Below are 15868 nucleotides of genomic sequence, written 5' to 3' on the forward strand. Positions count from 1 at the left end.
GCGAATTGAGATACTGATTTGGCTTTTATCCTAAGTCATATTGCACGACTCGTTAAAGGGTTGATTTTGTGACTTGTAGGATCGCTACTTCCAACAGGTGGTGCTATAGAGTTTAAGTCCTCTTTTTCTCAGAAGAGGCAATTTGCATTTTATTTTCACACATTTTCAAGTGTTAACCCCTTCATCACATTTGAAAAACAACATTCCTCTAAGGATCACAGCCCACAAAACAAAACACTGTGCATTGTATTAAATCATTTTTCATTTTGTTCTTTGAATGCAGTGAAATGTAACTTGTTTTTTTTGGAACTTAAATGGAACCAGTAACCACCAAAATCGAAGGTGAGCCAAGTCCACCAGCATCAGGGGGTTATCTACAGCATTCTGTAATGCTGTAGATAAGCCCCCGATGTATCCTGAAAGATGAGAAAAAGAGGTTAGAATATACTCACCCAGGGGCGGTCCGGTCCGATGGGTGTCGCGGTCCGGTCCGGGGCCTCCCATCTTCTTACGATGACGTCCACTTCTGGTCTTCATGCTGCGGCTCTAGCGCAGGCGTACTTTTTCTGCCCTGTTAACCTTTCCCCATGCCTGCGCACTGCAGTACTTTGCTCACAAAGTACGCCTGTGCCGAAGCCACAGCATGATTACAAGAAGAGGGCGTCATCGTAAAAAGATGAGACGCCCCGGACCGGACCGCAACACCCATCAGATCAGAACCGGACTGTGATCTCCCCTGGGTGAGTGTTTTCTAACCTCTTTTTCTCATCTTTCAGGCTACATCGGGGGGCTTATCTACAGCATTCCAGAATGTTGTAGATAAGCCTCTGATGCTGGTGGGCTTAGCTCACCTTCGATTTTGGGGGTGACAGGTTCCCTTTAAAAGGGTCAGAAATAAGAAAAAAAATGGTTGTTTTATTTGCATAAGCAAAGTAATGGAAGGGAAGAAGTTCCCAATCAATGAAGTAGAGAAATGTCATTGCGTTTATGCAACCACCATGAGTAAACACTGAGATCGCATCTGCAGGGCACCTGTGCCCGTCGCCATGGGAGTTTCGATACTCCTCCACAACTATGATTGCTGTGATTGGCTGTGCAGAATTGAACAGCCAATCACAGCTATTCAGACAATGAAATTGCCTGAAACACTGAAGACTAGAACTTTAACAGAACTGATCGTAGGCTGGTGCTACGGAAAAGTGGCATCAGCGCCCCAGCACTGATTAAAGCGATCGGACGTCATCATCCAATTGCAGAGATGCAGTTTGGCCGCACAGAGAACGTTTAGCATTTCCTCATTGCAGCCTGGAAATGTCATCACTGTTACAGCTGTAGAAGTTCCTGATCCGTTCCTGTCCCCTGCTTTTCCTAATCCACCTCTCCTCCTTTTCACCTTCTCCCTAACCCCTTCCTCAGCTCCTTCTTTGCTGTCGAGCGCTAATTAGTACTTAATAGGTCAAGTTTTGGCAGTTTTAATCTTCTGCAGGCATCCTGCAGCAGCCGATTACTGATCAGTGAAGAAGAAGCAGCAACGGAGTCTGCAGAGCGCTCAGATCAAAGTCGCAGGGGGCCAGCGGTAAAGAGAATAAAAACGTTTAATCAACAACGCGCTTCAATGGCATATCGCCGTCTTCATCAGGTGGTATGAGAATTGGAAAGGGGAGGGGGGTATTTAAAAACAGAAAGACCAAAGTAAATAAATAAGAGAAAGGACTACCGAATACCATATGCAGATTATTAGCATTTTCTATGGTGACATTCAATCCCTCTGGAACCAATGTGCCCAATTTAAATATCCAATAGCCTTCTCTATTGATTAAACTCTTATAGCGGTCAGGAACATTGTCTGGTATATGGTCGATAATAATGAGACTCAGAAATCTACGATCTTTCTGATCCGCAATAGAAAAATGTTTCGAAAAACTGTGTAATAAAAAACCATTAAGGATATTTTGGCGATGTTTATTTAAGCGGGCATGCATGGTTTGAATGGTGCGTCCCACGTACTGGAGACCGCAAGTACATTGTTTTAACTGGTGCCTGTAGTATTTGATGTAAATTGTTTTGCCTATGCACAACTGTGGCGCAACAGGGGCATTTGGGAAGTTGGCAGGCAAAACAACCAGGACTTGAAACGGTATTGGTTGTCAAGAGACGAGAATTCAGGGTGGTGTTGCTAGGGGCAACGAGATTACGAAGGGTATGATTCCTGATAAAGATTGTTCTTAGATTAGCAGGAAGGTGTTTAGAGGATCGGTTCACCCTTCAGAATGAACCATTGTTTTTTAAGTAGATCCTGAATTAATCTGTGGGAGTAATTATAGGTGGTAACAAAATTCAACCTGCAGAATTCTGAAGTGGTAGCCTCCTTGCCTGCCACAGTTTTCCCATTAGGGTTAGAGTTGGGCTAAAGTGAGTTGGGCTAAATTTAGTGTTGGGGCTAAAATTAGCATAAGGATAAGCGATGGGATTAGGGTTAGGGTTGGGGATTAGTGTTGGGATTAAGGTTGGGATTAGGGGTAGGGTTAGGCTTAGGGGAAGGGTTATGGGTGTGTTGGGGTTAGGGTTGGAGTTAGAATTGGGGGGTTTCCACTGTTTAGGCACATCAGGGGCTCTCCAAACGCGACATGACACCCGCAGACCATTCCATCAACGTCTGCATTCCAAAAGGTCCCTTCCCTTCCGAGCCCCGATGTGTGCCCAAACAATGATTTACCTCTACATATGGGGTATCAGCGCACTCAGGACAAACTGGACAACAACTTTTGGGGTCCAATTTCTCCATTTACCCTTGAGAAAATAAAAAATTTCAGGCTAAAAAATCATTTTTGGAGGAAAAAAAAATAAAGATTATTTATTTTCACGGCTCTGCGTTATAAACTTCTGTGAAGCACTTAGGGGTTCAAAGTGCTCACCACACATCTAGATTAGTTTCTTGAGGGGTCTAGTTTCCAAAATGGGGTCACTTGTGGGGAAGCTCCAATGTTTAGGCACACAGGGGCTCTCTAAGGCTACGTTCACATTAGCGTTGCGCGCCGGTGCGTCGGCGACGCAACGGCGACGCAACGCGCGATGCACCAAAAACGCGCGCAAAAACACTGCGTTTTGTGACGCGTGCGTCGTTTTTTGACGAAAATCGGACGCACGAAAAATGCAACTTGTTGCATTTTCGTGCGTCCGACGCTAGCGTCGAAAACGACGCACATGTCGAAAAACGCTAACAAAAAAACGCACGCGTCCCCTATGTTAAACATAGGGGCGCGTCGCCGCTGCGTCGCCGACGCAACAGCGACGCACATTAGCGCAACGCTAATGTGAACGTAGCCTAAACGAGACATGGTGTCCGCTAACGATTGGAGATAATTTTGCATTCAAAAAGTTAAATGGCGCTCCTTCCCTTCCGAGCCCTGTTGTGTGCCCAAACAGTGGTTTACCCCCACATATGAGGTATCGGTGTACTCAGGAGTAGTGATGAGCGAGTGTACTCGTTGCTTGCGTTTTCCCGAGCACGCTTGGGTGACCTCCGAGTACTTGCTATTGCTCGGAGACATATTATTCATCGCCTCAGTTGCATGATTTACGGCTTCCAGATATGCTGAATACATGTGAGAAATGCCTGTTTGTTAGGGAATTCCCACATGTATTCAGCGTATCTGGAAGCCGTAAATCATGCAACTGACGTGATGAAAACTATATCTCAGAGCAATAACAAATACTCAGAGACCACCCGAGCGTGTTCGGGAAAACCTGAGCAACGAGTATACTCGCTCATTACTACTCAGGAGAAATTGCCCAACAAATTTTAGGATCTATTTTATCCTTTTGCCCATGTGAAAATGAAAAAATTGAGGCTAAAAACATTTTTGTGGAAAAAAAAAAGTACTTTTTCATTTTTACAGATCAATTTGTGAAGCACATATGAGGTTTCAGCGTACTCAGGACAAATTGGACAACAACTTTTGGGGTCCAGTTTCTCCTTTTACCCTTGGAAAAATAAAAAAAATTGTTGCTAAAAGATCATTTTTGTGACTAAAAAGTTAAATGTTCATTTTTTCCTTCCATGTTGCTTCTGCTGCTGTGAACCACCTGAAGGTTTAATAAACTTCTTGAATGTGGTTTTGAGCACCTTAAGGGGTGCAGTTTTTAGAATGGTGTCACTTTTGGGTATTTTCAGCCATATAGACCCCTCAAACTGACCTCAAATGTGAAGTGGTCCTTAAAAAAAATGGTTTTGTAAATTTTGCTGTAAAAATGAGAAATTGCTGGTCAAATTTTAACTCTTATAACTTCCTAACAAAAAAAAAAATTGTGCTGATGTAAAGTAGACATGTGGGAAATGTTATTTATTAACTATTTTGTGTCACATAACTCTCTGGTTTAACAGAATAAAAATTCAACATTTTAAAATTGCAAAATTTTCGTCAAATTTCCAATTTTTTCACGATTAAAACGCAAAAATTATCGACCTAAATTTACCACTAACATGAAGCCCAATATGTCACGAAAAAACAATCTCAGAATTGCTAGGATCCGTTGAAGCGTTCCCGAGTTATAACCTCATAAAGGGACAGTGATCAATTGTAAAAAAAAAATGGCCACGTCATTAAAGTCAAAATAGGCTGGGTCATGAAGGGGTTAAACTGGGCACATTGGTTCCAGAGGGATTGAATCTCACCATTGAAAATGTAGCTAATAATCTGCATATGGTATTCGGTAGTCCTTTCTCTTATTTACGTGTATTTTTACACATTATTTTTTTTTTTACAATTTTTTTTATATATTTATATTATTTTCTTATTTGCATATATTAGCATTATTATCCCATGGTTCCCGCAATTAGTAGTATCATGTGTGATATTATTAACTTGTATTTAATGGTTTGTTAACTTCAATGGGAACAAAGGTCTGTTTTTAAATGCCCCTCTCTCCTTTCCAGTTGTCATATCACCTAATGAAGACGGCGATATGCCGTTGAAACACGTTGTTGATTAAAGGTTTTTATTCTCTTCACTGCTGGCCCCCTGCGACTTTCATCTGAGTGTTCTGCAGACTGAATTGCTTATTTCTTCTTCACACTCCATCCCTCACTCGGGAGAACACAGCTGGAGCGGCTACAGATGGACAGCATATAACTCCCCTTACCTACTGACAGGACTATTCCCCAGCGCTCCACCAGACCGCGATTCATCTCCTGTGATTACTGATCAGTGACACACATCACTGATCGCCACCCCCCTACCGCCTCTTTGCACCACCTCCGTGCGTGCATTCTACAGCCCCTGATCAGACGATTATAACTAATCGGCACCCGTGTTTGCTTTTGGCAAGGACTTTTTTCGTGTCTATTTAATCCCCTCCTTCCAAACACATCCGTGCTTGCATGCATCCTGCAGCCAATGAGCGCTGGTCAGTGACGAGCATCCCTGATCAGCATCCGGTTGTTTTTTTTGTATGTGAATAAAGAATCAAATAAATAATTTAGATGACTTAGATAAGGCTAGATTATGGATATTAAAATATACAGTAGTAATCAGAGTCTACTACAAGTTTTTTTTACAGAATTTAGACAGGATTAGTGTCACATAGTAAAGTGTAAAAAAAAATTATTTAGAGTAGTTGACAGAGCTAGGATGGGGCCCTTTAATCCACAGTGAAAGCATACTTTAGAAATTTGCTTACACTACAATATTTGTTTCTAAAATATAATCACAATCCACGTCAGATAGCTGTGGGTGCTCAGTAAGGGTACCGTCACATTTAGCGATGCTGCAGCGATATAGACAACGATGCCGATCGCTGCAGCGTCGCTGTTTAGGTCGTTGTGTAGTCGCTGGAGAGCTGTCACAGACAGCTCTCCAGCGACCAACGATGCTGAAGTCCCCGGGTAACCAGGGTAAACATCGGGATACTAAGCGCAGGGCCGCGCTTAGTAACCCGATGTTTACCCTGGTTACCATTGTAAAAGTTAAGAAAACAAACAGTACATACTTACATTCCGGTGTCTGTCACGTCCCCCGGCGTCACCTTCCCTGCACTGTGTCAGCGCCGGCCGGCCGTAAAGCAGAGCAGAGCGGTGACGTCACCGCTGTGCTCTGCTTTACGGCCAGCCGGCGCTGACAGTCAGTGCGGGAAGCTGATGCCGGGGGACATGACAGACATCGGAATGTGAGTATGTACTGTTTGTTTTTTTAACTTTTACAATGGTAACCAGGGTAAACATCAGGTTACTAAGCGCGGCCCTGCACTTAGTAACCCGATATTTACCCTGGTTACCAGTAAACACATCGCTGGATCGGCGTCACACACGCCGATCCAGTGATGACAGCGGGTGATCAGCGACCAAAAAAATAAAAAAAGGTCCTGATAATTCCTCAACGACCTCCCAGCAGGGGCCTGATCGTTGGTCGCTGTCACGCATAACGATTTAGTTAACGATATCGTTGCTACGTCACAAAAAGCAACGATATCGTTAACGAAATCGTTATGTGTGAAGGTACCTTAACTTGTTTTTACGGGCATCCGTTTAGTAATTGTCCTTTAAACATTTTAGTGGAAAATCCTTGTAGTACTTATACTACAGGTATTTTCTACTGCTTAAAATTACGGATTAGCGTAATTTAGCTGCGGGCGCTCAGTAATTGTTTTTACTTTTATCTGTTTAATATTTTTTTTTTCCTTTTCTATTTAATCCTTTTTTATACCCTTATCCTTCATTCAATTTTTTTCCTTTCTTCTATTCTAAATTTAGCAACAACAAAAAAAAAGGTTTACACCAAACACACACACACTTAAATGAAATTTAGTACGCACATGTGAAAAATGTCTTGCTCGTCCCAATCACAGTATTCAGCTGAGGAGGCATTTTCTTTCCTGGTCTCCGACACTGAGGCTATGTGCCCACATTGCAGAATTGCTGCAGAAATATCTGCAGCATTTCCGCAACTCCCTGCAGCGAGTAAAACGCGTGTGGAATTTGCATGCGTTTTCCCGCAAAACACAAGCGTTTTGCAAGCATTTTTAGCTTGCAGAATGCTAGCGTTTTCCAAGCGATTTGAAGCATCGCTTGGAAAAGTGATTGACAGGTCGGTCACAATATGCTTGACAAGTGTGACCAACATTTTACTATGGATGCTGCCTATGCAGCATCAATAGTAAAAAATAGAATGTTAAAAATAATAAAAAAATAAAAAATTATGGTTATTCTCACATGAAGAGCTCACTTTACGCATGGGGGCATAGCCACATGCATAAAGTGAGTGTTTCAATGCAATCCTATGGCTGCGGAATCGCCACGATTCGGCAGAAATAATGAACATGCTGCGGATTTTCCCGCTATGCGATTCCGCAGCGGGAAAATCCGCAGCATGGGCACAGCAACTGCGAAATCCCATAGGATTGCATGGGAATGCGGTTTTTAAGCATTTCCACTGCAGCAAAAAACGCGGCAGAAACGCATAAAAGACGCAATGTGGGCACACAGCCTGATAGTGGGGGGAGAGGATCCCAATTTCCTTTATTTTTCTTCCTCAAGTGATACAGAAACACCAAGCAGAAGCCCCCGGACAGCCAATGAGGTAGCACCCACCGTTAGTGACCCCCTATGGGCCTCACCCTCCGAAGATTATAAGACACAGATACCTGATTTTGTGGTGCAATCAGGAATCCACGTTTTCCAGAGTCTTTTTTTCAAACAATTTAGTAGACTTCATGATGGCCCAGACAAATTTGTACACCCAACAATTTTTATCCCCAAATTCCACTTCAGCATTTGAAAGCTGGACCACTGTGGACACCGTAGAAATGATGAAGTTTTGGGGCCTGACGTTTTATGTAACACTCTAGTGTTCCCCATGTCCATGCCCCGGATACACTTTGAGAACATTCACAAGTCTTATCGTTCAATGATAATGCTCAACGTCCACTCCGAGATGACCCCAACTTTGATCAACTTTTCAAAGTTCCGCCGGTCATTGATCACTTCCGCAACAAATTTGCTGAAGTTTGCATTTCCTTAAGGGACATCTGCATGGATGAGTCCTTAATGAAATTCAAGGGGAGGCTCACATTCCGACAATATCTGCCAAGTAAGAGGGCCAGGTATAGAATTAAACTTTAAAAGCTGTGCGAAAGTGCCTCAAGCTAAACACACAGATTTAGGTTTATGAAGGGAAAGATGCCCGCAATGAACCCTCTAAATGCCCAGTGTCCACTGAGTGGGAATTAGTGTACCGTCTGCTAGATCAATAGTTATTCAATTTTACGTAGACAACTTTTATACCAGCAACCCAATATTCAAATCCTTCTCTGCCAGAGCTACCGCAGCCTGCAGTACTGTGCGCATAAATCAGAGAGGACTCCCTAGAATGCTAATTGGACAGCTGCTCAGACAGGGTGAGGACAGGGACCAAAATAGCGACACCATGCTGGTGGTCAAGTGTAAGGACAAGAGAGATGTATTTTTCTTGACCACTATACATGGTAATGGCGGCACCCCCACCGCGGTAAGAGGTACATCTACATTGGTCCCCAAACCAGTGTGTGTCATAGGGTACTACAAAAACAACAATATGGTGTGAGATCGCCTTTCTGATCAAGTACTCTAACCCTAAAATGCCATGTGAAAAAATGTGGTACAAGCAGGCATGTAGTAAAATAACCCCTTAGGGTATGTGTCCATGTTCAGGCTTGCTTCAGGATTTGGTCAGGATTTTATGCAGGTAAAATCCTGACCAAATCTGCACCCGAGGTCACTGGCAGGTCACCTGCGGTGTTCTTGCGTGTTTTGCTCATTGTAACGACATGCTGCGTTCTGAAAAGACGCGCCGCATGTGCGTTTTAGCGGCTATGCCACATGCGTTTTTTCCTGCATAGTGGAGGCGGGATTTCATTAAATCCCCTCCAGTATGCTGTAACATCTGGACGCTGCGTTTTTGACGCTGTGGCTCAATGCAGCGTCAAAAAACGCAGCGTTTCCTGAACGTGGAAACATACCCTTATACACTTTGGAGAAATGGCTGTACCATTGGTTCCACAAGCAAATCAATGGGATGGTGATGATGGTGAGCGGTTATTGTACTTGTAGTGAAGACCAGAAGGGTCGGGCTACCATACATCATGTCATGGCATAATCCAGAGAGTAGCATCTGTGTGACGTCTCCTTGTCGAGGGCTCTTCTTGACATTGCTCACGTGATCTCCACGCCAATCTTCGGATATCATTGCATTCAAAATAAAAGAATGATTCATCGCTGAATATGAGAGACCACCACTCTAATTTCCTTTGTCGTCTTGATTTTTACCATGATAGCCTTTAAGGGTGGTAATGTGAGGCCAATGAAAACCAGTAGCTGAACATCGTAGCCAAACGTCAAGCAATCACATACTTGTGGATTGTGCTGACACTATTTCACACTTTAGGCTTGGTATGCAATCTCCAATATAACATGCAGTACAGAATTAATGTCCAATATAACATGCAGTACAGAATTAATGAATCATGAAATTAGTGGTACAACCTATTTCTACAAAGCATCCCTGGAGCAGTTTTTCAACACGACCATGCCAGGCCGCATATTGTTCATGCTATTATGAGCAGCCGGTGCTTACAATGGTTAGCAAAATCTCAGGACTTGTCTCCCATCTGAGATGTCATAGAAATTCCAAAAGAAACTGCTAGCAACAGATTTACATGATTTATGTGTCCAAGTGCATTCATGCGAGACAGCACAATCCTCAGACAACTATTACGGTAATAACCTCAGTGATAGCATGCCATGAAGTGCAAGTGTGTGCATTTCTGTGCATGGTGCGCATACTCAAAGAATAAATCGAGATGTTCTGAAAATTTTGTTTCCATGTCTAAATCATTAATATGTCCACCCATCCTGTGACTTCCAGAATTCAACAAGTTTTCCTTCTTAGTGGTGCAATTTGAATGCTGAGAAGTGAAGAGATGCACTTATTACCCGTTTAATGGCTCCTTTCTGTAAACCAGTGTGGTTTCTAAATAACAAAATTCTAAGGTGACCCCCATGTTTTATAGTTAAGCATGTACGTGTCGGTGGATCTTCATCCCAGTTCCTGAAGTTCACAAACTTCCCCCTCAACGCCACATTATGCTGTCTGAATGTCGCCGTCCTAAACCTCCTGATACTTTCACACCTAAAATCAGATCCTCTGCTGAATATGCTCCTTAACTTATGGGATCATGAAAGATTTAGTTCGGCGGTGTGAGCATGACCGAGCAAGGAGCACATCCAATATCTAGAAACTGAGAAATCAGGCGAGTGCAACATGTCTATCTCTGGCGAAAGTAAGGAACGCGAGTTAGAAAGGACAGCGTTAATGATGGCAATGTTATTATAATAAACTAGCAGTGTAAGGTTTATAAAATGAAAAAAAAAAAAAATACTATGCAATCGACACTATGTGACAATATCCATTATAACCTGAGGAGCACTGCAAAACAATATAAAGCGTTTGAAAATTCTCCAGTTTCCCTCAGACCAAAACTTCAATTTAAGGGGGTTGCCCACTACTAGAACAACCCCTTTCCATTTCCTATGTTTGGCCTCGTTAAAATATAAACACCTATAGACCCCTCCCATGCCGCTGCCGTTCCAGTGGTGTCGGCACTCACTTGGGGCTGTTACATCACGTGAGCCCTGTGCCCAATCAACACTGGCGTCACTGTCTCCTCCTTCAGATGTATAAGTAAATCAACAAGAAGTGAGCGGCTAGCTGCAGCCTTGACTTCCTCTTAATTCTTTATTCGTTAGAAGGAGAGGACAGCGATGTCAGCGCTGATTGGGTGCAGGGCTCATGTGATGCAACAACCTCACGTGAGTGCCGACGCCACTGGAACAGCGCCAGCTTTGGAGATGAGTATGAAAAGTAGTTGTCCAAGTAGTGGACAACCCCTTTAAAACACACAATGAGCCACTATTCAGCAACACCAAGAAATGTACATACCAGATGGATTAGGAATCTGACTTTCACTGGCCGATTTTACTATTTTACTGTCGCTGTTAAAATAGGAGGGCAGCTCTTCAATTTTCGCAGGTCTCTCTTCCAATTGCTGGGACTCTTGAAATTTGTTCTGTTCTTGTAATTTTGTATGGTTTTCTATCACTTTGTTCGCGGTTTCCATAACCACTTCAGTATTTAAATTTTCTGCTGCCATTGCCAAAAGTTGATCATCGTCCTCTCCAACGTCCCAGGCATCACTTGTGTTGCTTTCAAACTCTTGGAAAGTAGTGACTTTTTTCAGTTTTACAGGTGTTGTGGGAAGCTTCTGAGTAGGTTTGCTTAAACTAAGAAACACAAAAAAAAAAAAAAAAAAACAGTGAACACTACTGGACCAGTTATAAATTAATAATACTATGCAAATTTCAGATGTAGTAAGAACCTCACACGAAGCTCCTAACAGCCCGGGATTTCGCCTCAGACAGACACTTGGTTAATGTCTCACTGTTCCCCCACTATTTAGCTTAGTTCTCAATGCTCCAGAGAAATGAACTAAAGGCATATTAATGCTTTAAGCCCCTTTCACACATCAGGTTTTTGCCGTCATGCACAATCCAGCAAATTTTGAAAAAAAAACGGATCCGGCAAAAGTTGCTGCCGGATCCGTTTTTTTCTCATAGAGATGTATTAGCGCTGGATTGCGACGGATGGCCTCACGTTTCATCCATTTTTTGCCAGATCTGTCCAAAATTAGTTATCTGTCAGCCGGAGAAAACGTACAGAAGAACGTTTTTTCTGTCTGGCGAGAAATCAGGACAGCGACGGATCCAGCAAAAAACATATGAAGCGTGAGGTGAAGTGATGGATCCAGCGACCGATTCCGTTTTTTTAAAGAAATCATCCGTCACATCAGTTTTTCACAATTTGAAACGGATACTTTTTTTTTTTTTTTTCAAAATTAACCGGATTGTGCCTGACGGCTAAAAACGGATGTGCGAAAGAGGCCTATGCTTAGAAATAGGATAACTCATGTGACGCCCAGACAGTAAGCAGAGAACTACTTGAGTAGGAAACTGAAGTAAGCTAAATTCTAAAGCTGAAACAGCTTGGACTACAAATAAGTAAGAATTCAAGCGTTTTGTCAAGTTTATAATTTAGTCTAGATGTGTTCCTTAAATGGGTTGTCCCATCTTAAACATTAGTGCCATATCATCAAAATATACCAAAATATGTCCAAGAGATGCAGCCCCCCTTTGTGATCACAAAAAGTGGTTGCTGATGGATTACAGTTTGTTGACAGGCTCTGTGGGACAGTGGAGACCTCCAATATTTGACCATTTCATTCTCCACCACTCTTTGATAGTAGTTGATCTAGAATTTCTCATTATAAATCACAATTTCCAAAGAAATGTTGTTGGTCTCTGGGAAGACCATTTCTTCTCTACACTGTCAGCGCAGAAGAATGGGAAAGAAAAAATACTTATTGCTAATTATTTGCTAACAATGAGTGAGGATTTCACATACTTTCACAGGTTTTCAATTTACAATTAGATAATGTTCTTCTCATATTATGAAGCACAGATGTAATAGTGTGACTATTTAAAAATAAAGATATAACAGAAATAACAAATCTAACTGAAAAAGAAAAAAAAAAATGAGCCTTACTAACATCCGTTTCAGATGTACACACTTAAGAATGTTACAATCTTGGATGAGTTTAAAGCAGTGCAAATCAACTGTAAAAGCATTGAAAGTTAAACCGGAGGTCACTCTCAGCCCCTGGTAAGAGAAATGGGAAAATATTTCAGCTTCACTTTGCAGACAGAAATTAAAAAGGATTTTCACACAGTTATCAATTCTTTTCTGATATTTTTAGTAACCACTTCCAACAACAGATTTAAAGGGTAATTGTAATTTCACGTAATTTATCAGAATTAACTGTTCTGTGTGTATAGATGACGATTAACACGATTTCTGGCCATTATATGACCTGTATCTTACATTTTCTCCAGTTTCCACCTCTGCAACCTGTAGATCTTAATTTAAAATTCACTTTGAGCTGGTAGAAGACGGGCTGTGACTTCTCCCATACAAAGCTAACAGACAAAGGGATTTCTGTTCTACATTCCTTTTAGCATACAGCCACAAGCAGCATGAAAAACATTAACCAGCATTACCGAGCTTTCTGGATTTTACTCAAGCTCTAAAGTGAGGTAGAAGACTTGTTAGAAAGCTCAGCACAAACTGTGTCTTTTTCTGCCAGTTTTCTCTGTGTTCCTCACGTCGCCTCACCTCTCAATAACGTATAATAGACTGTACCACATTACATCCCTCAGAGCTAGCAGTCCCTTTTGCCTGAGCAATACAGATGAGAACTGTTTTTTCATAGTGGATGACCAGTTCAGAAGGCAGTGGCTGATAAGTGGGAAAGGACGCAGTTTTCTTTGAAAAGCTAAATTGAAAGGGTTCTTAAATTCATCTGTACAATTGATTATTGAAAAGTTTATTGAAAGTACAATTCCATTGTAAATTTAACTTGGGCTTTTTTGGCCTCCAGGCCTGATGATGGCTTCCCACATCCTTATACAGGTAGGACTTAGAAGCTACAGTTGTGGCCAAAAGTATTGATACCCCTGCAATTCTGTCAGATAATACTCAGTTTCTTCCTGAAAATGATTGCAATCACAAATTCTTTGGTATTATTATCTTCATTTAATTTGTCTTAAATGAAAAAACACAAAAGAGAATGAAGCAAAAAGCAAAACATTGATCATTTCACACAAAACTCCAAAAAATGGGCCAGACAAAAGTATTGGCACCCTCAGCCTAATACTTTGTTGCACAACCTTTAGCCAAAATAACTGCGACCAACCGCTTCCAGTAACCATCAATGAGTTTTTTACAATGCTCTGCTGGAATTTTAGACCATTCTTCTTTGGCAAACTGTTCCAGGTCCCTGATATTTGAAGGGTGCCTTCTCCAAACTGCCATTTTTAGATCTCTCCACAGGTGTTCTATGGGATTCAGGTCTGGACTCATTGCTGGCCACCATAGAAGTCTCCAGTGCTTTCTCTCAAACGATTTTCTAGTGCTTTTTGAAGTGTGTTTTGGGTCATTGTCCTGCTGGAAGACCCATGACCTCTGAGGGAGACCCAGCTTTCTTACACTGGGCCCTACATTATGCTGCAAAATTTGTTGGTAGTCTTCAGACTTCATAATGCCATGCACACGGTCCAGCAGTCCAGTACCAGAGGCAGCAAAGCAACCCCACAACATCAGGTAACCTCCGCCATGTTTGACCGTAGGGACAGTGTTCTTTTCTTTGAATGCCTCTTCTTTTCTCCTGTAAACTCTATGTTGATGCCTTTGCCCAAAAAGCTCTACTTTTGTCTCATCTGACCACAGAACATTCTTCCAAAACGTTTTAGGCTTTTTCAGGTAAGTTTTGTCAAACTACAGCCTGGCTTTTTTATGTCTCGGGGTAAGAAGTGGGGTCTTCCTGGGTCTCCTACCATACAGTCCCTTTTCATTCAGACGCTGACGGATAGTACAGGTTGACAATGTTGTACCCTCAGACTGAAGGCAGCTTGAACTTGTTTGGATGTTAGTCGAGGTTCTTTATCCAACATCCGCACAATCTTGCGTTGAAATCTCTTGTCAATTTTTCTTTTCCGTCCACATCTAGGGAGGTTAGCCACAGTGCCATGGGCTTTACACTTCTTGATTACACTGTGCACGGTAGACACAGGAACATTCAGGTCTTTGGAAATGAACTAGTAGCCTTGAGATTGCTCATGCTTCCTCACAATTTGGTTTCTCAAGTCCTCAGACAGTTCTTTGGTCTTCTTTCTTTTCTCCATGCTCAATTTGGTACACACAAGGACACAGGACAGAGGTTGAGTCAACTTTAATCCATGTCAACTGGCTGCAAGTGTGATTTAGTTATTGCCAACACCTGTTAGGTGCCACAGGTAAGTTACAGGTGCTGTTAATTACACAAATTAGAGAAGCATCACATGATTTTTCGAACAGTGTCAATACTTTTGTCCACCCCCCTTTTTGTTTGGTGTGGAATTATATCCACTTTGGCTTTAGGACAATTATTTTTGTGTTTTTTTCATTCAAGACAAATTAAATGAATATAATAATAAAGAATTTGTGTTTGCAATCATTTTCAGGAAGAAACTGAGTATTATCTGAAAGAATTGCAAGGGTGTCAATACTTTTGGCCACAACTGTATATGCCTATTGAAGACCTGCTTTGGTGCAGCAATGAGCCAAAATCAGCAAAGCTTGCAAAAACACAAATTACCTACATTTTTGTATGTATATTAGCACATAGGGCCACATACTTTGGGGAAATAAAATTTCTACCCTGCAAGAGAGCCTTCATAATTTTATCTGGAGCTGCTAATAGTTCTTCTGTAGTAACTGCACAACTTATAGTAAAAGAATGACAATTAGAAATGACTACCTATCTAATATGTAAATTCTTATAAAATTTTTGAGTTCCGAATAGCAGAAAAAAATTTATAAACATTAGGGTACGCTCACACAAGCGTATGTTATCCCATGGAAAAGAATTGGGCATGTTATACCAATGAAACTCGGCTCAAACTTTGTGAGCGTTTGATCAGAGTGTCATCTTATTCTGATCAGATTCTCATGCATGAGAGAATATCAGTATAGGTGTGAAGAAGACAGAGAAGTTCATCTTCTCCACTGTGCGTGTCTGGGGTAATCAGACTGCACTCAGATGTCATCCCTGGCCAAGAGTATGTAGAACTCATACATTCCCTCCGGTCTCAGCTCAGAAACTGGCAAATCCCAGCAGTGCACAGTACGCTAGGGGAATTCATGAGTCTGCAGTCACACAGAGTGACGGCAGACTTATCGTTTTGGAC

At 41.9% G+C, this 15868-nt stretch overlaps 1 protein-coding gene across 1 annotated transcript in view; it reads right to left on the reverse strand.

The window, feature by feature from the left end:
- TBC1D22A (TBC1 domain family member 22A) overlaps nucleotides 1-15868 on the reverse strand; it is an 859623-nt gene that overhangs the window by 800698 nt on the left and 43057 nt on the right. The window contains exon 3 of the mRNA XM_069764980.1: nucleotides 10971-11311. Within this exon, the coding sequence (XP_069621081.1) occupies nucleotides 10971-11311 (341 nt within the window). The remainder of the gene's footprint in view (nucleotides 1-10970; nucleotides 11312-15868) is intronic.

The sequence above is a fragment of the Ranitomeya imitator genome, chromosome 4 (genome assembly GCF_032444005.1).
Source record: "Ranitomeya imitator isolate aRanImi1 chromosome 4, aRanImi1.pri, whole genome shotgun sequence".
Classification (NCBI taxonomy): Eukaryota; Metazoa; Chordata; class Amphibia; order Anura; family Dendrobatidae; genus Ranitomeya; species Ranitomeya imitator.